General features: G+C 54.5%; 1 protein-coding gene across 1 annotated transcript in view; it reads left to right on the top strand.

Annotated features, from left to right (window-relative positions):
• The window catches only part of ETS1 (ETS proto-oncogene 1, transcription factor), a 47645-nt gene extending 30206 nt beyond the window's left edge, over positions 1–17439 (top strand). The window contains exons 6-8 of the mRNA XM_039721872.1: positions 2223–2483; positions 11669–11787; positions 12738–17439. Coding sequence (XP_039577806.1) covers positions 2223–2483; positions 11669–11787; positions 12738–12953 — 596 coding nt within the window. The 3' untranslated portion in view covers positions 12954–17439. The remainder of the gene's footprint in view (positions 1–2222; positions 2484–11668; positions 11788–12737) is intronic.
• Positions 17440–25047: the final 7608 nt, after the last annotated feature.

Below are 25047 nucleotides of genomic sequence, written 5' to 3'. Positions count from 1 at the left end.
GCCTTCTGTGGGGCCTTTAGGAGGAAATTTTGGGGTCCCACGGGAGTTGTTTCTCTCTGCCCCTGTCAGCGAGGGCGGCTGGTTGAGGAGTGGAGCTGCCAAAGTCATTTAAGCTTGTCCTGAGTAAGTGCAGGTCGTGATTGTTCCAGCTAGGTGGAATTTAGGTGAATTTTCAATGGATTGACACAAATCACATCTCTGTCAGGTTTTAATTCCTTTTCTAAATGAGCCTGTGCTGCAGCATTGCTCAGGGAATTGGTTATGCCAATTAATGTACACACACAGCAGCGTTGTGTTCTCCTTAGCTGGATTCAGGGGAGGATTGGAGCGTGAAAATCCTCAAAAAACAAAAAGAAAATAGAAAAGAGTTTGGAACAGGGCTGTTCCAGCAGAATGAAGCCGATGGATCCCAGCTCCCAGTGACTCCAGGCCAGCAATCAGGGCCGGCCCTGCAGTAGTTGAGTCTTTTCACAGCAAGTGCTCTTCAAACTACAACACAACAAATATTTGGGGGCGTGTGCCAGCGCCCTTCCACGTTCCCTGTCCCCTGGGATTTGCTCTCTGGGCCCAGGCTGTGGGTAGCTCTGCCAATGGAAATTTCTCCAGGAGCTCTTGCACAATCCCAGCAGCTGTTTTTAGCTGGGTTTGGGAAATTAGTGAACTTGAATGATCCTGTTAGCTTGTCAGGAAAGATGTTGAGCAATCAGTGGAGTAGGGAGATCAGAGGCTGCGATTTCAGTTTGTTCTTTGGGGCCTTTTTTAGCTCTGTTTCAGTACAGGGCTGGCTCTGGGGGGTGTAAATCAGCACTGCTGAGGATCTGGCCTCTCATGTTCTGGCTTCAACTAAAAATACCCCAGAGAGTGACTTTGACACAAACCAGCTGTGCTCACCTTACCAGAGCTGGAAAAAGCTGTTGGAGCTCTCAGTCATTGGCTCTCCTCCTCCAGCAAACCTGCTGCTGGCTGGGGATTTGGGGCTGGCTGGAACAGATGGCAGCAAAAGGCTGCTGTGTAGAAACATCCAAATTCAAGGAGCTGGGTGTGCCTGAGCAGTGTTTGAATGGGGCTGGCAGATGTAGTAGGGATTTATTTGAAACCTCCAATATATCCTTCAGCAGCAAGAGAATCACAGAAATCAGAGAATCATGGAAAGGTTTGACTTGGGAGGGACCTTAAAGTTGGTTCCACCCCTCCCCTGGGGAGGGACACCTTCCACTGTCCCAGGTTGTTCCAAGGCTGTCCAATCTGCCTTGGGCACTGCCAGGGATCCAGGGGATCCACAGCTGCTCTGGGCACCCTGTGCCAGGGCCCCACCACCCTCTGAATGAAGAGATGAAGAGGTCCTGGAGTGCCCATGTTTAGGCTCCCAAGCTCAGCCTTGAGTATCTAAAGTGAATTTTGTCTCTGAAATTGCCTTTTGGAAATGAGGGACCATTTCCAGTCAGCCCCAGGCACCAGTCTTGGGTAGAGAGGCCAGATTTGGGTTTTTCCCCTGTCTCTCTCTGCCTTGCTCTTCTGCCTGAAGTTTTCCAGGGCTCAGCCCTGCTCTGAATGGCAAAGGTAAAAATACTGCAGCTGTGGGCTGTGCTTACATTGGAGATGGGATGTAAAGGAACAGCATCAATTGCCCTGTGCCTGCACAGTGCACAGGTGAAGCACCCTGTGCTGGCCAGGTGAGCACTCTGTGCTGGCCAGGTGAGCACTCTGTGCTGGCCAGGTGAAACACTGTATTGAGGCCAGGTGAGCACTCTGTGCTGGCCAGGTGAGGCACTCTGTGCTGGCCAGGTGAAACACCCTGTGCTGGCCAGGTGAAACACCCTGTGCTGGCCAGGTGAGCACCCTGTGCTGGCCAGGGGAAGCACTCTGTGCTGGCCAGGTGAAACACTGTATTGAGGCCAGGTGAGCACTCTGTGCTGGCCAGGTGAGGCACTCTGTGCTGGCCAGGTGAAACACCCTGTGCTGGCCAGGTGAGGCACTCTGTCTGGCCAGGTGAGCACCCTGTGCTGGCCAGGGGAAGCACTCTGTGCTGGCCAGGTGAAACACTCTGTGCTGGCCAGGTGAGCACTCTGTGCTGGCCAGGGGAAGCACTCTGTGCTGGCCAGGGGGAGCACTCTGTGCTGGCCAGGTGAGGCACTCTGTGCTGGCCAGGTGAGGCACTCTGTGCTGGCCAGGGGGAGCACTCTGTGCTGCCAGGCCTGTCTCACCCGCTGTGCCTCCCCCAGGTAAGCTGGGAGGCCAGGACTCCTTCGAGAGCATAGAGAGCTACGACAGCTGTGACCGCCTGACGCAGTCCTGGAGCAGCCAGTCCTCCTTCCAGAGCCTGCAGCGCGTCCCCTCCTACGACAGCTTCGACTCCGAGGACTACCCTGCCACCCTGCCCAGCCACAAGCCCAAGGGCACCTTCAAGGACTATGTGCGGGACCGGGCCGACATGAACAAGGACAAGCCTGTCATCCCTGCTGCTGCCCTGGCTGGCTACACAGGTAGGGCACGGTCCTGGCACCCCTCTGTGCCCCCAGCACCTCCCCGTGCCCAGGGGCAGAGCCTCGGGGCACCCTGGGCTGCCCCAGCTCGGGGTGTGAGGGAGGTTTTGGGGTGTCTGGGTCAGCCCAGGGCTGCATCTCCTTTGAGTGTGGGCATCCCACAGCTCATGGGGGATGTGGCACCTGGCTGGGCACGGGGCACTCAGTGCCTTTTCTCCCTTTGCCCCTGGCTGGCAGTGGAGGAGCTGGGGCTGGTTTGGCTCCTGAGCAGGAGGTGCTGCAGAGCCTCCAGCCCTGTGCTGGTGGCTGGTGGGCTCCTGGTTGTGCTCTCCCCCTGGGGCAGGAGCAGGCTCAGCTCCAGCACTGCTCTGTGTGTGGGGATGGATCCTCTCCCTCTGGCACAGAGGAGGCCCCGCTGTACCTTGGTGTGAGGCAGGGATGGGGCCCTGCCAGAGCCATCCCAAACATTTTCCGTTCCCTGCGCTGGGAGAGATGAGAAGGTGATAGGCCACGGAAACTCTGGCTCTTTATGACAGCCCTTCAGCAATCTGGCATCTCCAAGGACAGAAACTTGGTGGGATGGGACTTCCAGCTAAAGCTGAGCTAATCCTTTCCAGCCCTTCTGTGCCATGGCTTTTCCCTGTGCTCTGAGGAAAGCCTGCTGCCAGTTCCCCTGGCTCTGCACCTTCAGATCTGTGCTGGCCCAGCTGGTGGAAAGAGTTTGTGCCGATAAAGATCATGCCCAGGTTCAGAGCAGATCCTGAGGTGCCACTGTCCCCGAGTGCCCTCCCACGCACGGCTCCTCCGGGGCTGACACCGAGCCTTTGTGAGGGTGGGAGAGGTGCAGGGGGGGAAAGGTGGGCAGATAATTTTAGGAGTGTAAAAAAGGAAGTGGTTTGTTGCTATGGCTTTAGTTAGAAAGAGAGCTCAGCCCTGCCTGCTGAATGAGACTCTACCAAGTCCATGCCAAATATGAGTGTGCTCTGCATTCCTGAATGGGCTGGGGCTTGGGGTGGGCTGGGGAGGGGCAGGAGGGACTGTGCCCTGGGGCTCATTGGCTGTGCCATGGAGATTGATGTTCCTGAGAAAAGAGACCACTCAGCACAAGTTGCTCTTTTTATTCCCGTTTTTATTCCTATTTTCTCCTGGCAATGCCTTTCCCTGTGGCACTGGAAGTGCTTTGGGTGTGCAGGACCCCAGGATGCGTTTGAACAGCTGGGGAAACCGAGGCACCAAGGTGCTGGCAAAATCAGGAGCATTCATTTCCAAGCTGGATATTTCCCTCCACGTTTGCTGTTGCTCATGGAAAAGAGTGCACAAGAGCCACCCCTGGAGAGAGGCGAGGAGCTGAAGTCAGTGGCTGGGCCCTGTGTTTTTCCAAGGAATATTAGCACCCCAAAGGCTGTCCTTGGAGCTGTGCCTTCGGGAAGGGGAGACTTGGGTTCATGCAGTGCCAGAGCACAATTCCAAACACTTTCCTCTGTGTAACATTTTCCCTCACCTCATTTCCAACCCCTCTTGGAGCTGGGAAAGGAATCCCTTGGCCCAGGCACTTTGGTGGGATCAATAAGTGGGAACGCCTGATTTCTGTATTTATTTTTGCATTGCTTCACTTGATAGGCTTTAAATGTGGAGAGGAAAATCTGGAATCACTGGGAAATACTCAAGCTGGAGCTCTGTTTGCCTGCTCCAAAGGCTGCTGAGCAATATTCAGGGCTCAAGCCAGCAGAGCCAGCTTTTGCCATTGGGAAAGGGCCCTGGATGGCTGGTCCTGGCAGGCAGTGACTCCAGAGATGCCCTCTGAGCCATTTTAAAGCCCCCAGACCTTCAGCTCTGCATTTTCCAAGCAAAGGGAGCCAGAGCTGGGTCACTGTGCGAGCAGGGCCTGGGGAGAGTGAGCAGAACATGTTGGGTTTCAAACGGGAGGACAACTGGGCACTCCCCACTCTTTGGGTCTGTGTCAGGGAGGAAAACCCTGCTCAGGCTGCCCTGAGGAGGGCTGCAGGTCTGGCCTGGCCCAGCTGAGCTCAGAGTGGGGACTGGGGGGAGCTCAGAGTGGGGACTGGGCAGAGCTCAGAGTGGGGACTGGGCAGAGCTCAGATTGGGGACACAGGCAGAGCTCAGTCCTCTTTGTGCACTGCTGTGCTTTACCCTTACTTTACTCAGGGGAGGAAATGCTGTCTGGCAGCCAGAGCAGAGGAACTCAGAGTGTGGGCTCTGCTTGTGGCTCTGCCGAGGAGGTGGAGCCTCCCAAGGAGCAGAGCAGAGCTCTGCCAGCCCAGGAGCCCAAAACACCCAGATCTTGGGGGTCCATTTCCTACCTGAGGGCACACCCAGCCCCCAGCCCCCTCCTCGTGCTGGCCCTGCTGGGCCTGGCAGGGTGAAGAGGGACACCAGAGCTTTCTGTCCTGACTTTAAGGACCCGACAGTCTTGTTCAGGTTCTGTTAGCAGTTTCTGTGGTGCCCAGGGAGGTGGCCCCAGCAGGTCCCTGATGGTATCTGCCCCAGAGGCGCTGAGAAGGTGCATTCTGGCGGAAGCTCCGCTTGCGTTTGATGTGTTCTTCACCCAGCTCCAGCGGCCTTTCAGAGCTGCCTTATCTGCCCCCACATCTTGACCTATTTTAACAAGTTGCCATGGTTGCTCACAGAGAGGTTGATGCAATTTTCTTATCTTTTTTTTTGAAGGAGAAATGTAATTGCTCAGGAGTTGGTGAACTTCAGTTTCCATCTCTGCAGGGAGGGCCAGCCCTCGACACCTGGGTTTGGAGCTTGGACAGCTTGAATTTTACTTGAGGGCACAGCTGGAGCTGGGCCAGGGCAGGGCAGGCTGGAGATCAGGAAAGGCTCTTCCCCAGAGGGTGCTGGCACTGCCCAGGCTCCCCAGGGAATGGGCACGGCCCCGAGGCTGCCAGAGCTCCAGGAGCCTTTGGACAGCGCTGCCAGGGATGCCCAGGGTGGGGTTGCTGGGGAGGTCTGGACTTAATGATCCTGGTGGTCCCTCCCAGCTCAGGAGATTCTGTGATTCTGAGATTCTACATTAATCCAGATTTTGCCATGACAGAGTGCATCCATGACATCCAGGCAAGGGATGGCTCAGGATGTGTGTTCCCTGCTAAACCTCACGCTGGCTCAGCTGAGCTCAGTCCAAGCTCTGTGGTTCAGCAGCAGAGCCGTGTTTGGTGTGAGTGGGCAGAGATCAGTGCCTGAGCCCAGCTGGGCTAAAGCGAGCTCAGCTCTGCCTGCATGTGCCCTGGGGCTGTGCCTGTGCTGGATCCTGCAGCCTCTGGTGATTCCCGTGGCCACCAGCATCCTGCAGGAGCCCTGGCTGCAGGTGGATAAACTCAGCTGGATCTTTGTGCCCCGTGTTGGTGTTTGCAGCCCGTGCTGCTGCTGCCCTGGTGCTGCAGGGCCACAGGAGGTTCAGACCCTGCTGCTTTGCCATGGCTGTTCAGCACTGAGCTGGTTTTGGGTTCCCTCGAGCAGCTGTGTGGTTTGGCAGCCAAGTTACAGGGTTTGTTTGCTCTGTGGTGGGCAGGACTGACACCCTGGGGCTTTCCACGCACAGTGTCAGTGCTGCCATGGCCCAGAACTGCTGCTCCACGTCACTGAGCACCCAGCAGGGCCATCCCTCATGGTCCAGAGGGGAGGGGAGAGGGATGGGAGAGCTGAGGTGAGTGCACACCAAGCCCTGATCCCACAGATGTAGGCTGGGGTTGTGTGGCTGCTGCAGCCTGTCCTCTGCTCTGGGCCTGGTTATGGAGGTGCTGATCCCTTAAAGCCAGTCCCAGCACTTAAAGAGTTAATGCCCCTTCCAACTGGTGTCACCCATGCCCTGAGTGTCCCTCTCCAGCATCCCTGTCATCCTGCTGGGCAGCAGGAATTCGGGAGGCCCTGCAGGACAGATGTTATCCCACCCCAGTGCTCTCTCCCCTGAGCTGGACCTGCCCAGGCCAGACCTTGCTGAGCCGGGCTGTCAGCACCCCCAGGGCTGTGCCATGGGGCCCAGATGTGCCTGAGCCCCGTGCAGCGGGTGAGCTGCTGTGCTCAGAGCCTGGAGCCTGCCCAGGCTGTTTGTGAGCGATGCTTATCTGTGAGCCAGCAGTGAAAGCACAGCTGCTGTTTTGCAAGAAAGTCGAGGCGGTGCCAAGGAAAGTGGGTCTCTTTCAGGACAGCTCAAGTGCTGCTGCCTTCCCCCTGGTGCTGTGCTGCTGCTCTGGAGCCTCCACAGGCGAGATCCCCCCTGAGCTGTGGCCATCAGCACCCAAAAATCTGCCAGCAGCTGCCTTCCTGTCCCCTTTCCTGCCACACTTCCCTTCCCCAGCCTGTGCTGCTGCATTCCTGGATTCCAGCACCTTCCGTGCCTGCACGGCTGGAGCAGAGTCCATGTGGGCATCTGCAGCCAGGGCACAGGAGCTGGGCAATGCAGGCAGCCCCTGCCTGTGCCCAGCAGCACAACAGCTCCTCTGGCCCTGCTGGGATGCAGGGGATGGTGTCACCCTGCCCCTCCTGGCTCATGTCCTCCATGTCCTTCATGTCCTGCCCCTCCTGGCTCATGTCCTTCATGTCCTGCCCTCCTGGCTCATGTCCTTCACCTGCCCTCTCAGGTGACTTCAGGGTGACCACCCAGCAGCTCCTGCCCACTTTGGCCTCAGGCAGGCCCCCGTGAGCTCAGAGCCCTTGTGGCCCCCCCAGGGTGGGGACTCCAGGGTGGCAGCAGGGCCGGTTCAGTGGCTCCTGCCCCACCTGCCAGACGTGCAAACGAGAGCAAACCCAGCCCCGCGCGCCGCTGCCCAAGCGTGGCAGAGCTCAGCTCTCCCCAGGGCTCCTCCAGCCCGGGCTGGTGGGGGCAGCAGCTCTGCCTGGGTCTGCTGCAGGCACCCAGCTGGTGCTGCTCAGCAGCTCGTGGCCTGCAGGGCCATCATCAGGGGGATGTGGAGCTCACAAAGCCCCTGGAGCTCTGCCAGGTGCCCCTGGGGTCAGCCTCGAGTTCAGGGACAGTGCTCTCAGGCACAGGGTGGGACTCTTGGGTTGTCCCATGCAGGGCCAGGAGCTGGAGCTGGTCTGTGTGAGATGCTTCCCACTTGTGAGATTCTGTGAGATCCTCCCAACACCCCCTTCCTGAGAGCAGAGGAGCTGCAGCAGGGAAGCAGCTCTGCCTGGGCTGGCCCCTGGCTGCTCTCCTGCCTGCAGTCATGGCCATGTTGCTCCCTAAGGAAGGAGGAAGAAGCTTCCTGGGTCCTTTCCTGCTTTTTCACACCTGTTCTTGGGAGATGCTCCATCCAAACTCCACACTTTGCAGTGTCTGATGCCTGCACCATCCTGGGCAGGAGTTGTGGGAACTGCTCTGAGTCATGGGGACCAGCACTCCCAACACTTTGGGGGATCTGGGGACCCTGGTGCCATCCAGGGGGGTGGCCAGGCTGGCAGGTGAGGGGGGCAGGGGCTGTTTTGGAGCCGTTGCCAGGCAAGATTGTTTTGTGGGGTTGGAACCACAAACCGCAGAGCACCAGGCAAAGGTGCCTCGCTGGGGGTTGGTAGGTGGGGTTTTTTTGTCTTCTTGTCTTGTTTGAACCAAGGGAAACAAAACAGAGGCCGTTGGGAGGGGTGGATGTGTAAAACCGTCCCGAGAGAGAAGACAGGGCTGGGGTTGTGCCCTCCCTGTGCAGTGCCCATCTGCCCCAGCCGGGCAGTGCCACCATCACTGTGCCACTGGAACGGCCCCACCCGGCAGAGTTTGGTGTCCTCGTGGCTGGGAAGGAGGTGGGCGACCTGTCCTGACCAAGGAGGGATGGCACAGTGATGGCGTGGCACCAAACCCTTCGCTCTGGGGACACCATCAGGGCTTGGTGCTGAGGAAGCCCTGCGGGCTCCCAGTCCCCTCCATTCCGACACCCAGCCCAGAGGAATATTTTCCCCCTGACGCCGCAGAATTCCTGTGGTGTGACATCCCTGCTGAAGGACCCTGTTCAGTGCCACCAAGGCCAGACAGGGCCCCCATTGTGGGTGCTATTTTTAGCAGCCCCGTGGGTGCAGGAGGTCGTGGTGGGGTGGGAGGACACCCCCACCCCTCTGAGTCCTCCCCTTGTCTTTTGTGGAGCCGGGCTGCCCCCAGCCCCCAGCCAGGGCTGGGCCTGCTCTGGGAAGCCCCTGGATGTGTGTGGAGGGAGCAATGCCATAAAAGCTGCCTTGTGCCCCTCCACCTCCACTGGAGCTGCACCCCAGTCCAGGCTGTGGGAAAACGTGGTTGTTTTGGGATAACCAAGGCAGCAGATCCCCTGGTGGGAGGCACCCGCTGGCCTTGGGACAGCCTGGCTGTGTGGAGAGATCCCAACCCATGGAGTGATCCCAACACATGGGATCCCGTGGAGTGATCCCAACCCATGGAGTGATCCCAACCCATGGGATCCCATGGAGAGATCCCAACCCATGGATCCTGATGGGCATTTCCAGCCCTGGCTGGGCTGAGGGGAAGGACTGGAGCACAAGGGATGCTCCCAGCTCCTGTGGGTGAGGAGGTTTGGGTGCAGGGACAAGCCTGGGAGCTTCCTGCTTGCCCTGTGACATTGAGGGGAGTGGCATTGCTGCATGAGCCACCTTGAAATCCTATGGGAGGATATTCCCTGCTCCTTGCTGGCTGCAGAGTGGCTCATTTGTGGAGTTCCCCCTCCCAGCACTAATTACAGCTGCAGCAGATGATGCCCTGACCTCCAGCACTGCTCCCTGCTCTGTTCTCCTCCCTGCGGGCACTGATTGGGGCACAGGCCTGGGCATGTGCTGGGGTTTGGCTCCTGCCACCTCGCTGCCATCTCGGAGCTGTGCCACATCTGCCAGGCTCGACTGCCTCCCCCTCGGGCAGGGAGGGGGTGTTTACAGGAGCTGGGACATGCCTGGAGCCCTGCACAAACACATTCCTCACATAATTGCCTGTCCAGCGAGAGGAATTTGGGGTTTTACGCGTGTCCTGCAGGCAGCTCAGAATAGACCTCGGGAATCCCTGTTCCAAGGATGACACCACTTCCTTGGAAATCCCAAAATACCCAACAGGGTGGCACTGGGGGTGGTGGCAGGAGCCCTACCTTGCTTGCTGCAGAGAGGGTAAGAATTCCTGGGTTTCCCAGCACCTCTTCCTGCCAGCTGGCAACCCTACAGGAATGGCACTGGCCACTGGCTGGAACCTCCAAAGATCCTGCAGGGCCAGGATGGCCCAGGGATGTTCTGAGGGCAGCTCCTCACCCAAGAACCCGGCACCCAGCTGATGAATTTCCATCCCTCTTATTTTGGGGAAGGAATCAACTAAAAATCCTTATTCTTCAGCTGGGCAGGAGAGAAATCAAAGGGAGGGGATGGACCTGGCCTTGGACACTTGGGCTGTGTCTCTGTTAACTCGATTTGGGTGTTGGATGCTTCCTGGCTGTGTGTGGGGAGTTGGTGTAAGGCCAGATGGGCCAAGAGAACTCATTCCCTTGGGAATTCACCTGTGGAAGACCTCAGGCAGCCACTAAACCTTTTTCCCAGTATTTTCTCTGCATTTGGAGCTCACTGCTATAAATAGCTCTGAGCCTGGAGATGTGGTGGCACTTCAGGCCAGGCTTTTCACTCCTCCCTTTCAACAAGAAGCAAAGGCGTCATCTGAATTTCCTCCCTCATTTTGGCGTGGATAATCCAGCTCCATCCCTGCTGGAGAGCGTGGCTGTGGAGTCAACATCTTGGCAAGCTCAGAGCAGCGGCGGGCTGGAGCCTTTTCCCGTGGAGTCCCTTCCCCTTTCCAGCGGGATGAGCCGGGAGCTCCCTGCCCTGCCCTGCCCTGCCCTGCCTGGGGCTGTGATAACCCCCAGGCCTGGCGCTGACCAAGCCCTGGAGCGCTTCCACAGGGATAACAGGAGGGAAACCATTCGGAAAGGGCTGGATGGGACACGGCCATTCCTGTGTCCTGGAGCCAGCTCTTTCATTTCCTCCTCCCCAGCAGCTTTGGAGTAATTTTAAACTTTGTGGAGCAGCCCTCCCTTCCCTCCATGGGTTATGCCACAGCCACAGCTCGGACAGCATCCATTGTCATTCCTGGAAACAGGCTGGGCTCCATCCCTTTTTCTGAGCCCATAACTCATTTTTTCCCTGCTTGAAGCTTTGCTCAGTGCTGTCAGCACTGGGATTACCCCAGCAAATCTAGCCTGTGCAACTCCCTGTGGGATAAATGATTTCCTCTCTCCTCTGGCTGTCTTGTTATAATTATTGTCATTATTAATGAGCTATTTCAAGCTGGGTTTAAACCATGGCAGGGTCTCTCCCAAAACACCTTACCCACAGCTAAGTGCAATACTTGGGGTGTGGTCACATTTGGAAGTTGCTCATCAAAGAGATTTTAGCTGCAGGGCTTCTCCTCTACCTTGGATTGGGACACAAGCCCAAGGGAGAGACAAATATTTCAAAACTTCTCCATGACTCCAGCCAAACTCCACTGCAGGCTCTCTCTGGGGGCGCTGAGACAAATTGGTGATGGCCCAGGTGAGAGATTGGAGGGGAGGTGGAGACCCGGTGTGGAAGGAGAGGTGGAATGCCCATGGCATGGGATGCTCCGCATCACCTCGTGCCTGTCCAGCTGGGCCAGGGGAGCAGCAGCCACAGGGAGGTTCCGTGTGGATTTGCTGAGGCTGTGCCAATGAGGAGATCCTGGGCTGGGGAGCTCTGTGTGCCCCCGCCCTCCCCACGAGCCCGCAGAGCCCATTCCTGCAGCAACACGCCCTGGAAAGAGGCCATGGAATTCTCGTAGCTGGGTCCCCCTTATCTCGATCAGCAGCAGAGCAAAGAGTCACGGCCGGGGAGCGGAGTCTGCCGGAGTTCAGCCATGGCCGGCGGCTCTTTGGCACAGAGGGATTGGCACTGCTGCGGTGCCAAGGCAGTGACTCCTCCTGTTTGTGTGCCAGAAAAATAATCCTATTTATGTAACTCCACGTGAGGCATTCCAGGGCATGAATATTCAGCTCTTCCTGCAAATAGGAAGCTCTGTTACCTGTAGGGTTTAACTCCCAGCTCAGCTCCTGCCCTGTGGCTGCTGGTGGCTCTTTTTGACAGGAGAAGGCTTTATTTTACTCAGTGAGCACCTTTTGGAGGGGAATTTTTTCCCCCTGTGATAAAACAAACTGTGCTTTTCCTGGAATTAATATCTCACGTTTCCTTTGTCTTTTTAGGCAGTGGACCCATCCAACTGTGGCAATTCCTGCTGGAACTGCTCACTGACAAGTCCTGTCAATCTTTCATCAGCTGGACGGGCGATGGCTGGGAATTCAAACTTTCAGATCCAGACGAGGTAAAGTGCTCTGGAATTAAGTGCACAACCCAAATTCCTCAGAAATATTGGTGTGGATAACCCTTTCCTCCTCCCTTTGGGCAGCCACTTTGTTCTGGTCTTGGGAATGTTGCAAGGAACCAAGGAATCAGAGTCCAACTGAAAGTTTGTTGAAAATTGGCATGCAGTCACCCTTTGGAAGCTGGGGTTCGTGCCCAAAGTTGGTGGGAAGTAGCTGGAGCACCTTAGGGAGAGGAGCAGTGGCAAAGCTCTTCAGATAGGCTGGGTACTGGTGAGGGGTGACTGTCCCCTGCTTTGGGAAACAGTTGGGATCTTTGTTCCCTCCCCTGACTGGAAGGTGGGGGTTGGTCTCTTCTGCCAGGTACCAGTGACAGAACAAGAGGAAGTGGCCTTAAGTTGCACCGGGGGAGGTTCAGGTTGGATATTAGGGAACATTTCTTCATGGAAAGGGCTGTCCACCCTGGAGGGGTTTAAAAGCTCTGTGGATGTGGCACTTGGGGATGTGGATCAGTGATGAGGAATGGTTGGACTCCATGATCTTAGAGGGCTTTTCCAGCCTAAATAGTTCCATGAGTGACTGGAGCCTGCCAAAGTGCAGGAGTGACTGGCACTGGGCCATTGCTTGTTGATGTCATCTGGTTTAGAACTGGCAGAAGGTGGAGGAGGAACCTTGGGAAAGGGGTGAAGGACTTGGGATATGAGGATATATCTGAGGTAGCACATGAAATTATCCAGATAAATCCTCATGGGATGCTCTGCCATGTTCTGCCACTGTATAGAGGTTGCTTTTCCCAATGATCAATTCTTAGTGATGAGGAATTCTGTGAATTCTGTGAAAATCCTCCCCCTTCTTGCTGAGAAGGGAGCAGACGTAGCAACCGAGCAGACGTCCACACAGACGTAGCAACGGAGCCAGGCTGACCTTTCCTCCCCATCCCTGCTGCCTGCAGGTGGCCCGGCGGTGGGGCAAGAGGAAAAACAAGCCCAAGATGAACTACGAGAAGCTGAGCCGGGGCCTGCGCTACTACTACGACAAGAACATCATCCACAAGACGGCCGGGAAGCGCTACGTGTACCGCTTCGTGTGCGACCTGCAGAGCCTGCTGGGCTACACCCCCGAGGAGCTGCACGCCATGCTCGACGTCAAACCCGACGCCGACGAGTGACAGGGACGCGGGGACGGCCCCGTCCTCCGGGGGAGCCCACGGGACTCGTTTGGTGGTTCTTTTTTTATTGATTTTCGCTGTTCTTCTGCTCGTTTTTTTTTTTTTTTTTCCCCGAGGGCCGCTCAGATTCGAGGCTTTGAGGATGTCGGGGGAGAGGGGGGAGGAAGAGGAAAACTTTGGGCAAGGATGGGCTTTTTGTTGATTTCCTGAAAGTTCCAAGACAGGCTTTTCTGGGGGAAAATTCTGAGTTTTGAGAAAGCCAGGAAAATGTAGCTCACTTAAAAAAACCAACAATCCCCTCCTCACCCTTGGCTGTTTAGAAAAAAAATGCGATGGAATGGATCCCTTTGGTCACTCACACACAAACTGACAGGTCAGGAATGACAATATTCCTGAGGATTTGAGGAATTTTAAACTTTTTTCTTTTGGAAAACCAAAATGGGTGAATATTCTTGCTTTGGGGAGGGGCAATATAGGAAAAGACCAAGAACTGTTGTTCTTGTTCCATCACCTTTCTGTTGATTGTCTTCTTTTCTACAAGAAAGAATTTTTCCTAGGAGGGATCAAGACTTTTTTTTTTTTTTAAAGTTTTATTTTATGAAATTTTGTGCCAGTATTTTTTTTTTTCTAAATAGTCTTAAGCTCTAAGATGGTCTCAGTATTGCAATATTGTGTGTGTTTGTTTCTGTTCTGCCAGCAGAGAGCTTTATCCCAGGGAGGAAAAAGAGAAAAAGAGGAATTAGTTTATGTAGACCCCACTGGAGAATTGGAATGCTGGGACTGGGATGGGAAGGAAAATGAACTCCAAAGTGGCTCCTGTTGGTGCTGGCTGGGGGTGCCACTCCTGTTCCCAGCCCCACATGCTGTGCTGATAATGCTGGTTGAAATCCCTGCGCTTTTTTTATGTTTGGCTGCAGAAATCCTCTGAAAATTTCAAAGGAAAATGTCTTTTGGTATTTTCCAAATCACTTTTGCTCAAGGAACACTTTGGTGCTTACAGAATTTTTTTTCTTTTGGGAGGGGGAAAGGAGAGAAATTCCCATGTTTTCAATGTGGTAAATGGAAAATATGCAATTTAATTGAGGGGAAAAATCAGGAAAAATTTCAAAACCCAAAGGGAAATGCTTTTTCCTTCCTGTTTCAAGCAGCTCTGTCTTTATGGCCGTGTGTGGGCACAGGAGAAAGGAAACTGTCCCTGCAAATGGGCTCTTCATGCCTTCAGGGCTGCTGCTGTCAGGGTGACAGTGGCACAGAGCACGGTGTCACCAGGGGTGGCTGTGGGATCAGGCCCAAGACTCCCAAGGCTCCCTCTGGCCTCCAAACCCTTCCTGCAGCTGGTTTGCTCTGGAGGGGTCATTCCTGCTGTTCCCCATGCTCCCTGGGATGCTCTGGGCAGGCTGAGGACAAGGTCCCACCACCCTGGGGGCAATGGTGGGACTTGGAGGGTCAGAGGCTGTTCCCGTATCCCAGTACAATCCCAAAACCAGATCCCTGCAGATTTGGCCTCCCAAGGGAATCCTTAACCCCCCTGGGTGTTTGCATTTAAAGGCAGCATTTTGTACTTTACCAAAATCCCTTCTCTGAGTGTCTTGGGGCACAGAGTTCATTCCAGAGGCACTGGACAGCTCTGGGAGTTGGGGTCAGAGCCTTTCCAGAGGGGCTGAGGAGTGATTCCTGCCCCATCCCAGTGGATGGGGTGGTGGGACAGGAATCTGTGTAAAATACCCAGAATATTCAGGCACAACCCCTGCTCCCCACTGAGGGGCAGAGCTGGAGGGGAGCCCAACCCCAAAGTGATGCCCAGAGGTGCTGGGCTCTCCTTGGCCTCTGGAGCAGGGGGACCCAGCACCTCTGTATCCTAAAACTGGGCATTTTAGGGCAAGTCAGCCCCAGAATTGCTGTGTCCTCACAAAAAATGGAGTTGGAGGGAAATGGGAAGGCCAGGAGGGAGCTCCTGCCAGGGGGTGGAAGCAGAGGGGGCCCAGGAAGGGAGGTTGTTACACTCGGGTGCCGTGGGTTGTCCGAAGGAAAGGGTGGGATGGAGGGAAAGGAGGGAAGAGGGGATGGAGGAAAGTGAAGGGAACCCCAAAGGAGGAAAGGGATGCTGCCCACTGAGCAGTGGAACTCGGGCTCATCTCCTTGGGCAGGCAGGGAGGAGGAGGATGGAAACAGCCTGGCCAAGCTAGAGAGAGGAAAGGAAAATTGGGATATCATGGATGAGACCCCCAGAGGTGAGGCTGTGGAACAGATGCAGCCTGAGCCATGGCTGGCAGCTGGACAGGGAGCCAGGAGGGGTGTGAGGGCACAGAGTGCACAGGGAGGAGCTGGCAGAGAGCGTCCCAACAGCAATCAGAGGGGCTTTGGGGATGTTCAGGGTTGCTGCAAAGTGCCCTGAGCGTGCACATCATGGGTCACTTCAATCCCCCTCCACCCCTAGAAAGGGACTCCCAGACATCCCAGCTCCTGGCACGGGCCGTGCCCCAGGACATCCCTCCTGCTTTGCTTGGATGCTCCAGCTGAAAAAGAAAATGAATGGGATAAAATTTCTCTCCAATAGGAGGAATTGCAGGTTTGGCTACAGCCCCACACCCCTGCCAGGCTAAATCCCTCATCCACTGTGCTTATTCCAGGTTTCCAAGCTGAGCCTGTGTGTTCCCAGTGATTCTGGGGAGATGGTTAAAGGTAAGGAAGGGTGAGCCAGGGGAAGCAGCTCTGAATTTTTGGAAGAAGCCTCTGGCTGGAGTTTCCCCATCATTTCTCCAGCCCTTTGCCCTCCCAGCTCACAGCCTGTGAACAGTCCCAGACACATCAGCTCCATCATTTCCTATTTTCCTTTGCTTTTATTCCCGTTCTAGAGGCCATCCCAGAGATGGGTGCTGTTTATACACTGGAAATGTGCAGATTTCTCTTTGTTTCTTTTGCTTTGGTTCCTTTTTCCTTCTGCTTTTCATTGCTGGCCTTTGGTGAGGGCTCTGCTGAGCCAGACGAGCTCAACCCAAACCCGCTGAGCTCCCTCAAGTCCATGAAAATTTGGGTAATTCCCACCTGCTGGTCCAAAAGGATGGATTTGAGAGGGATGATGGAGATCTGCCAGGGCTGGGACTCCCTCCTGTGCAGCTTCCTCCACACAGGAGTGAATTTCCCCCTTGCAGACATTGTTGGAACGGGGTCATTTTGTCTTGGTTTGGAATGTCTCAAGTGCTTTGGGTGAGATTTTGGGATATCTTCTGTGTCCTGGTCGTTCTCTGCTGTTTCCATGTGGGTTGGTGTTCCCTTGGCCCATCTGGCAGAGCCTGAGCCCTGCTTACAAACAGCTCTGGGGGCCTTGACAGTTGATATTTGGGAACTCAAAAATAAAGGGAAAAACCCCAATAATGATAAAAATCACCCAATAATGATAAACCCCACCCCAATAATGACAAAAACCACAAGCACTTTCCTGCTGCCAGTCCTTCTCCATCTCCATCTGTGGGATCACCATAACCCTTGGACTCTGGGGTGTGTCCAAGTGGAGATCCATGTCATTCCCACACTCCCACCATCCCATCCAGATGGGATCATTCAGGGAGAGAAATAATAAAACAGGGCAACAAATAAAAAGTAATGTAAAGTTTCACTTTCTCCTGTCTTCCTAAAGCAACACCCCCTCCAAAAAACGGTCCCAGAAAGCAGCAGCAAATCCAGATGCTGCAGGAAACATCTCCACTTTCTGAGTTTTGAGTATTTGGAGGGGTTTTCTCCGAGGTTTTAGGATTCAATTGCTGGTTCCTTGTGAACATTGGAAAACTGGGATGCCTTGGCGTGCTCTGCTCCCTGGTAGGGTCTGTGTAACACCCAGGAGCTGTTGTCTACATTCCAAAGAGGTTTAAATAAAGGATAAATCTATGTATACATATATGTTATAAAGGAATATCTCCAGGAATTAACTGCCTCAGTAAAAAAAAAAAACAAAAACAAAAAAACCACAAAAAAACCAACAACAAAAAAAAAAACAAAAATAAGGACGTCTTTATTTGTTTTATTTTGGTTTTACACATTTTTTTAAGCTGATAAACTTAGAAGAAGTTAAAAAAAAGAGATTGTTATATTGTGCTGTTCGACTATTTTCCAACATGTATTTTCATATAATTTATATTTTTTAAAAGTGGGAAAAAAAAAGTTTAAAAGTGAGATTTAAAAAAAAATTAAAAAAAAACCAAGGAAAAAGCAGGTGCTTTTTTAAAAAAACCTGAGCTGAGGTAGCTTAGAGATGTAGCGATGTGTGTGTGTGTCTGTGTGTTGTGTCTGGTTCCGTTTGGTTTTTTTTAAAGGATTCAAAAAAGAAATAAAATCCCTCCTCCATTGAATTCCTAGAGAAGGAGGGGATTGGTTTTGTTTTAATTGCTGATGCTGGCACATCATTTTGCTGGAGAGTTTTTTATATACTGTAGCCTTATTTCATATCGTATTTTAAACCATGTGAAATTACAAGAAGAGTAATTCCTAACCCTTGGTGTCCGTGTGATTATTCCTTGCCTTTCCTATTTAGATTTGGGGCAGAAAGTAGGAAAACAAAAAATATAAAAAATCCAGCAATTTCTCTGTTTTCCCCATTATTGAAGTTGGGGGTTTATGGGAGAGAAGGGCCTGGCTGACATCATGGTGGGGTGATGCTGCCCACGGCTCCCTCTCACTTTGATCCACACCCCAGGCTTTCCAAACCCTCTTCCACCGGGAGCGTGGGATATCTGTGGTTCACCAGTCCAGATAAGCTTTGAGAGGGGCATTTTCCTCAGCAGGATCTCAGGGAACAGCTGTGGCCACCTCTGCAGATCCCGTGGCCACCAGCGGGAAGCTGTGCTGGGAATTCACTTTCCTCCTGGAGACCTCGGGCTGTGGCCCATGGGGAGGAGAAATCCACCTTGGTCCTCTCCAAGTCCTTCACCACTGTGCTTCAGATCCTGGAAAAAACCATGTTTGGATCCATTATGGAATATCCTTGGTTGGAATGATACCTTGGGTTTTGAGTTTTCCTGTTCTGTTTTGGTGTGCAGCTTTTGGCTTTATATTCACTGTTACCAGCATCTTCTCACAGGGTGGTGGAGACAAAACAATCCCATTCCAGCTGGAGACTCAAGGACAATCTTTTCCAACTTCAGGCCCAAAGCATAAATAACATGAGAAGAGGAGGGTGGGCAAGCAAGCAAGGAGGAGGAAACTTGGTAATTTGAAGCTGTTAATTGGACAGTTAACTCCTGTATGCAAATGGACTAAGGTTTATAAAAATGGGAGATCTCATGACTAAGCCCTCTCGTGTTTCCATCTTGGAGCCATCCGGGCAGAACCACAACGGTGGCTCCAGTCCTGCCAGGGGGTGGCCTTTGAAAGCACCTCAATAAATACCCAGTTTATTCCTCTGAGCTCCGTCTAGCCTCTGTTCCAGCTCCTTAAGGCACCAGGAAGGACTCACAACGACTCCAGCTCCCAAGCCTGCACAGGAGCTGGGATGCTTTTTCCAGGGAATGTTATGCTGGCTCTGGTGTTTCCTTGTCCTCACCAAGCCAGGAGGAAAACTGTGCTGTGCCCAGCTGGCCGGGGCTGGATTGGAGCCTGAGCCTCTGGAAGTGGTGATTAATGAGTCCGGCATCTGGGAGACGTCCATGGGCAGGAGCTGATGCTGATCCATAAAAGTCTGCGTGAAGGGAAGTTCCCAAGGGACTCCAGTGACGCTGCATTGGCTGAGTCAGCGCGGATCGGGTCAGAGCCATTGCTCAGGAATGTGACACTCGGGTTTCTGGATGCCAGGAACAGAGGACAAGGCACGGGGGGATGCGGATCCAGGATAAGGAACTCTCTCCATTTATAACAACTTGCAGCCGTGCAGGGAACAACATCCCGAGATTCCCAAGGATGGGGAATCCTGATGGTCCTCCCGGGACATCGCTGCACTCCCGAGCCGATCCCGACCTCGGAGGGGACGGAGCCGAGGCGGGGACAGCCCCGGGACAGCGCCCAGCCCGCTCCATCCCTCCCCGCACCGCGGAGCTCCGAGCGGGGCTCGCTGGGGCGCCGCGGGCCCTGGATCCCGGAGCGGCTTTTCCATCGCAGCGGGAGCGCCGGGGCTCCTGCTGGGCTGTCCCGGGAAAATGAACATCCAGCGGCTCCTTTCGGCTCCTCTGGGCTCCGTTCCCAGCGCAGGCTCTGGCTGCGGGAGCACAAAACCCCCAAGGGGTGAAGGTGCCGCAGCTCTCGGGGTTTTTCCGTCCTTGCAGAACCTGGGGATGCCGCAGGTTCCCCCCGCAGCCCGAATCCCGCATTCCCCCGGGACTGCAGCCTGTGGAGCGCTCCTGCCAAAAACACCCGCGGGCCGGGGCAGCCCCCGCGCCCATTAACGCCCCACGTTAATTATTAACCCAATTAACCACCCCCTGCTCCCGCGGAGGAAGCCCGGAGGGGGGGAGGGCGCACACGGAGCAAAGGTGCCCCCCCGATGCCCCTGCCCTGTCCCCACCCCTCCTTTTCCCAAGGTCTCCATGCCAGCAGCGGCTGCAGTGAGATTTGGGATGGGGAAGTGGAGTTTGGGGAGGGAGCCAGAGCTTTTCCCATGGAAAAACCCTCGCAGCTACAGCTCTGCTCCCCCAAAATCCATCCCCTTTGCAGCATCCTGCAACCAGGCTTCTAATAAAAAACATGAGAATTTGGAATCATAGAATATAATATTATAGAATATAATTATTCATAGAATAGAATAGAATAGAATAGAATAGAATTATTCAGGTTGCAATTCAGGCTGCTCCAAGACCTTCCAGTTCAATAATTTTGTAGAACCATGGAACAAATGAGCTTCATGATGGAATTGAGCTGAGAGGAAGGGGTTTGCTGGGAGTGATGTCCTCTCCAGCAAGAAAATCCTGCCAGTGTGGGGAATTGCACCTGGAGGGGGATTTTTCCAGTGTGTTGGTGGCTGTGTGGCTGCTCAGGTGTGTGATTGAACAGAGCCAGAGCAGGCAGAAGGGTTTTCCCAGACTCCAGCATGTGATTATGCAGCGATGCACACATCCAGCAGTGCAGAGGAGCAGGAGGCAGCGTATCCCAAGGGATTCCTGTGGGATGGAGGGGGTTTCTGGGCTGGAAACACCCCGAGCTGCTGCTCCAAGGGGAGACCAGTGAGGAAAAGGGACATTTTCAGGTTGGTGTTTTGAAATGAGACATTGAAACTGGTGTTTGAGGGACACTGAGATGGAAACAGGAACAGGAATTGATGAATTGATTGAATTGAAGCAAGGGAAGGGCTCTGTGGAAATCCCTGAGATCCTTCCCTGAGATCTCAGGGAGGTGGAAGAGGAGAAGGATGAATTTAAGGGGTGACAGCAGAGGGATGCAGAGGGACAGGGGGAAGGATGGGGTGCTGAGCAGCAGGGGATGAGCTTGGCTCCTTCCTGGGTGATCTTCAAGATCCCTTCCAAGCCAAACCATTCCGTGACTCCCTGTGGGGTGTGCACACCCTTCCACAAATCCCGACAGTGGATCCGGGCACAGCGAGCACGTCACACCAGGGAATCGAGATTTGGGGCTGCTGGGAGGCACTGGGACACTTCTGGTGCCCATTCCCCCTCCAGAACGGAGAGTTGGAGCTGCTGGGACACCTTTGGTGCCCACTCCCCCTCCGGGCTGGCCGTGCCGTTCCAGAACGGAGAGTTGGAGCTGCTGGGAGGCGCTGGGACACCTTTGGTGCCCACTCCCCCTCCGGGCTGGCCGTGCCGGGGGTGCTGCCGTGGGATGCCGGGGTTGCCTTTCGGAGTCAGCACTTTCCGCTGTTTGCTTTCCTCCCCCGGCTCCCTCCCGCCGAGCCCCGGCCTCTGAACCTCGTCCAACAGCAACTTTCCGTCTCTTCCAGCGGCCTTTCCCCGCTCCCGGGAGCGCGGCCGTTCCCTGGCCTCGCTTGAAAGGCGCTCCCACAATGAGCCTTTGTGCCAGGCTGCTCCGGAGGGCAGGAATTCAGGATTGCGGGACAAACAGCCTGTGCTCCTGAGGAGCCCGGCACAGGGCTGCTGCCCCAAATTCTGCTGCCCAAAGTGTGGCATCCCTGGAAAGACGGTGGTTCCCAAGAGGGCCTGGGATGCTTCTAGAATTCTGCATCCCTGGGGTAGGGATGCTCCCCAGGATGCTGCATCCCTGCAGAAAGGATGGTCCCCAAAGTGCTCAACAAGAATCCCTGCACAGGGCTGTTCCCCAGAATTCCCCATCCATCAAAGAACGACGCTTCCTAAAGTTCTGCATCCCTGGGGTGGGGGTACTCCCCAAAATGCTGCATCCTTGGTGAGAATTCTCCCCAAAGGTCTTCATCCCTGGGGTCAGGATATTCCCACAGCTGATGTATCCCTGGGCAAGGACACTCCCCAAAATCCTGCATCTCTGGGGTTGGGATACTCCCCAAAATTCTGCATCCATCAAAGAAGGATGCTCCGAAAACCTTCGTCCCTGGAGTGTGGGTACTCCTCCAAATTCTGCATCCCTGGGGTAGGGTTGCTCCCTGAGATGTTGCAATTCTGGGTGAGAATATTCCCCAAAATTCTCTATCGTGAGGTGGGGATGCTCCCCAGACGCTGCATCCCCCTCCTGCCTTCAGCATCATTTTGGGAAGGGAGGACACTCCCAGCCTGGTCAGGCTGAACTGAGCTCATCTTTTCCTGAAGACAGGGCTATTTTTCCATCTTTCCCAATTTCCCGTTCCCTGAGCTTGACTTGCCCTTGATGGACCCAGCAGAGCCCCTCCCTCCTCCTCCATGCTCATTCCTTCCCACATTCCCCTTCTCCTCCAGCCCTCCTGCCATCCCGAGCTCTCCTCCCTCCTCCCGGCTCATCCCTGGCATCCTCCGCCCCCATCCTGCCGCTCGGGCTCCGGCACAGCGGGAAAGGCACGGCAGGAACGGTGCCGTGGATTTTCAGCCCCCATTAATGACATTTCCCAGCTGGAAAGCACGAGGTGAAGCCAGAGCCTTTGGCCTTGGCTCAGGCAGACCACCAACGTGCCCACCACAGACCTCCAGCGAGCCCCCGGCTCCCAGCCCAAATCCAGGGCTTGGAGGGAGCTGGGAAGGCTGGAGGGGAGAGCAAAGCCTGCTCAGCTCCAGCCCTGCCAGAGGAGGGTTTCTTTTGGAGCAGGGAATCATCCTCTGCAAGAAAAAATAAAACTAAAATTCCCCACATTTAGATTTTTCTTTGGGGGTTTTTATGTTTTTCCCCTTCCCTGTCCTGGTTGTTCCTAAAAAATTCCCAGCTGGTGCTGGTATCGCTGTCCTCCTGCTGGGGCCTCTGCTCCAGGGGGAGAATCCTTGGCTGGATGAACCCAGAAAGCCAAGCAGGGGGAGCTGGCAGCAGGAAAAGGCTTTGCTTCCTCTCTGAAGGGCACCAGGAGCTGGCAGGGATCTCCCAGTGGAGGTCTGGGATTCGGGATCTGTGACTTGGGGAGCTCTTGGCAAATTTGGCCTCTTTCACCATCTTTGCCTCAGTTTCCCCAAGTGCAATGCCAGATCCCAAACCTTCCCAGCCTACCTTAAACATGTGAACATTGGGGGTCCCTGTTTGGGAGTGGGATGGGATGGGATGGGATGGGATGGGATGGGATTGGGATGGGATTGGGATGGGATGGGATGGGATGGGATGGGGTGGGATGGGATGGGATGGAACAGGATGGAACAGCTGCTCCTTCCAGCCTCACCACCACTGTGATGTTTCATTTTTCCGATCTCCTGAATCCTCAGCCAGGATCAACCCAGCACAGCAGAATAAATCCATTCCCACACTGCTGCCACCTTTCCCCTCCTCTATCCCAGATATTTCCCAGGGAAGTGGGATGGGGGACATGGGGGGATGTTATTTGGGGTTTCCATGGAAACACCACACCCAAGACCTGTGAGCTGGGACCATCAGGATCCCGTGGGAAGCCTGGGGGATGCCCTGCCCAAACAGCTCAGGGCATTTGCTTGCTGTGAGCAGCCCTTGCAAGGGGTTCTGTGTCCCAAACCCATCCCAAACGCTTTCCTAGGAACCTGGGGAACATCAACACGGAGGATCAAAAGTTAACCTGGGTCATTGTGGACCTTAATGATGTGCAAAGGCTCTGCAGAGCCTCATCCAGCTGGATCCATCCTGCTCTTTTGAGGTCAGCACTCTGGAAATGGGGTTGGTGACAGTGGCTGCACCTTGGGGACACCAAAGGCACCTGGAGGCACCGTGTCCCCATCCTGTGCCCCAAGCCCTGGGGCCCGGACTGAAGGTGTTTTGCAGCACCTGTTCCCACTTCCCTGCCAGCTCCTCTTTCCACACCCCTCCAAGCCCTTCTCCTCAGCACCGCCCAGTCCGGCCAAGTGGAAATTCCTCCTTGGAGGAGAACTCCCCATAAATCATCAGGATCTGCATCACCCTGCTGGGTTTTCATCATGAAATCCCCCAAAAAAATAGCAAGTGGGAGAAATCTCACTCCCAGCACAAAGCTGGCCCAGCCCTGGTTTGACTTTTCCACGAAATCCATCCCTTGCTCAGCTGCTGGCACAGGGTGAGATGATGTTTATTTTTCCCTCTCCCCTTTTCTGGATCCTGGGGCTGCTCCTGTGAGGTCCCACTTTCACAGCAGAGCCAATTCCTGATCATAAAAATAGAAAGCAGGGGCTTCCTGCCAGAGAGGGAAAGGGGAGAAAAGGGGATGAAATGCCAAATAAATGAATAAAAGTGACAAAGTGGCACTCACGGAGCTGCAGGAGGATTTGAGGATCCAAGGAACTTCTGTCTGGGTGGGATCAAGACAGGAAAAGGCATCAAATGGAGCGATTTTGTCACCATCCCTTTGTGTCACCACACAGGGGAAAACCCCTTTGCTGGTGTGAAGCAATGGATTTATGCCCCTCAGAGTGAATCCAAACCCTCCAGCCCCTTTCCCAGCTGGATCTGGAAATCTCTGTCACTGCTGACCTATTCAAAGGCCGTGCCAAATGTTGGTCTGGGATGTGCCAAAGGGTTTGGATGCCAGAGTGTCCAGCCTGCTGTGGGTTCTGTGGGATGCCAGCAGCTTCCCGAGGGCCCCTGGGACCCCCAGCACCCAGGGCTGCCTTTCCAAAGTGTGTGAGGCTCTGTGTGGTGCTGCCCTGGGGTTTGCCAGGCTTTGGGAATATCTGTCATGGAATCCTTGAGAGGCTGGGTTGGAAAGAACCTTAAAGTTCATCCCATTCCAGCCCCACCTTCCACTATCCCAGGTTCTCCAACCCCCTCCAGCCCAGCCTTGGTCTCTTCCAGGGGTTTGATGTGTACACGTTCCTCATCTCCCCTGTAAAACAGGGATAATAACCAAAAAATGGTGCCTGGTCTCACAGCTCTGCCAATATAATTCTGATTTTGGGGTGAAAATCAGGGAATGTGAACCGGGAGCAGCAGGAGCATCCCAGAGCTGTGACAGCTTTTGGGCTCCAACAGCACCAATATTTACAGGCCAAGTGGAGGAGCTGCAAAACTGGCAGCAGTTCAGGAGAGAGCGAGGAAAATTATTGGAATGAGGTTCTGGGAGCTCTATTCCTCTCCCTGTGTGTCAGAAAGGATTTATCCAACTCACGGGCTCCCTTCCTCCATGGGGAAAGGAAATTTGGCCATGAAGGGTTGGAAAGCAAAAACTGATCAGTGAACACATACAGAGTGCAGTGAGGAACAGAGAGTGGCAATGAGGAAGGTGTTAATTGGTGAGGTTTGTTAAGCTCTGGAAGGGTTTGCTCAGGAATGCTGTGGCTTATTTGGAGCCTGTTGGTTGTTTTTGCTCCTCACCCCCCAAATATGTGCTGCAGCTCAAAGAAATCATTCCTTGCAGAAGGACACAGCAGCTCCTTGCAGGGATCCCATCTGGATGCTGACAACAAACCTGGGATTCTCACACAAGTTTTGGGAGAGTTTCTGCAACTGAACCTTATTTTGAACTGGAAATGTACCCCAGTGCCAATGGCTCATCCATCCTGGAGTGCTGTGTCCAGCTTGAGGGTCCAACATCAGAAGTGGAGCTGCTGGAGCCAGCCCAGAGGAGGCCCCAGAGCTGCTCCAGGACTGGAACCCCTCTGCTCAGGAGCCAGGCTGG

This window comes from Passer montanus, unplaced genomic scaffold (assembly GCF_014805655.1).
Source record: "Passer montanus isolate IOZ18808 unplaced genomic scaffold, ASM1480565v1 scaffold47, whole genome shotgun sequence".
Taxonomy (NCBI): Eukaryota; Metazoa; Chordata; class Aves; order Passeriformes; family Passeridae; genus Passer; species Passer montanus.
The sequence above is the reverse complement of the archived record's forward strand: the minus strand, read 5'-3'. Positions and strand labels throughout refer to the sequence as shown.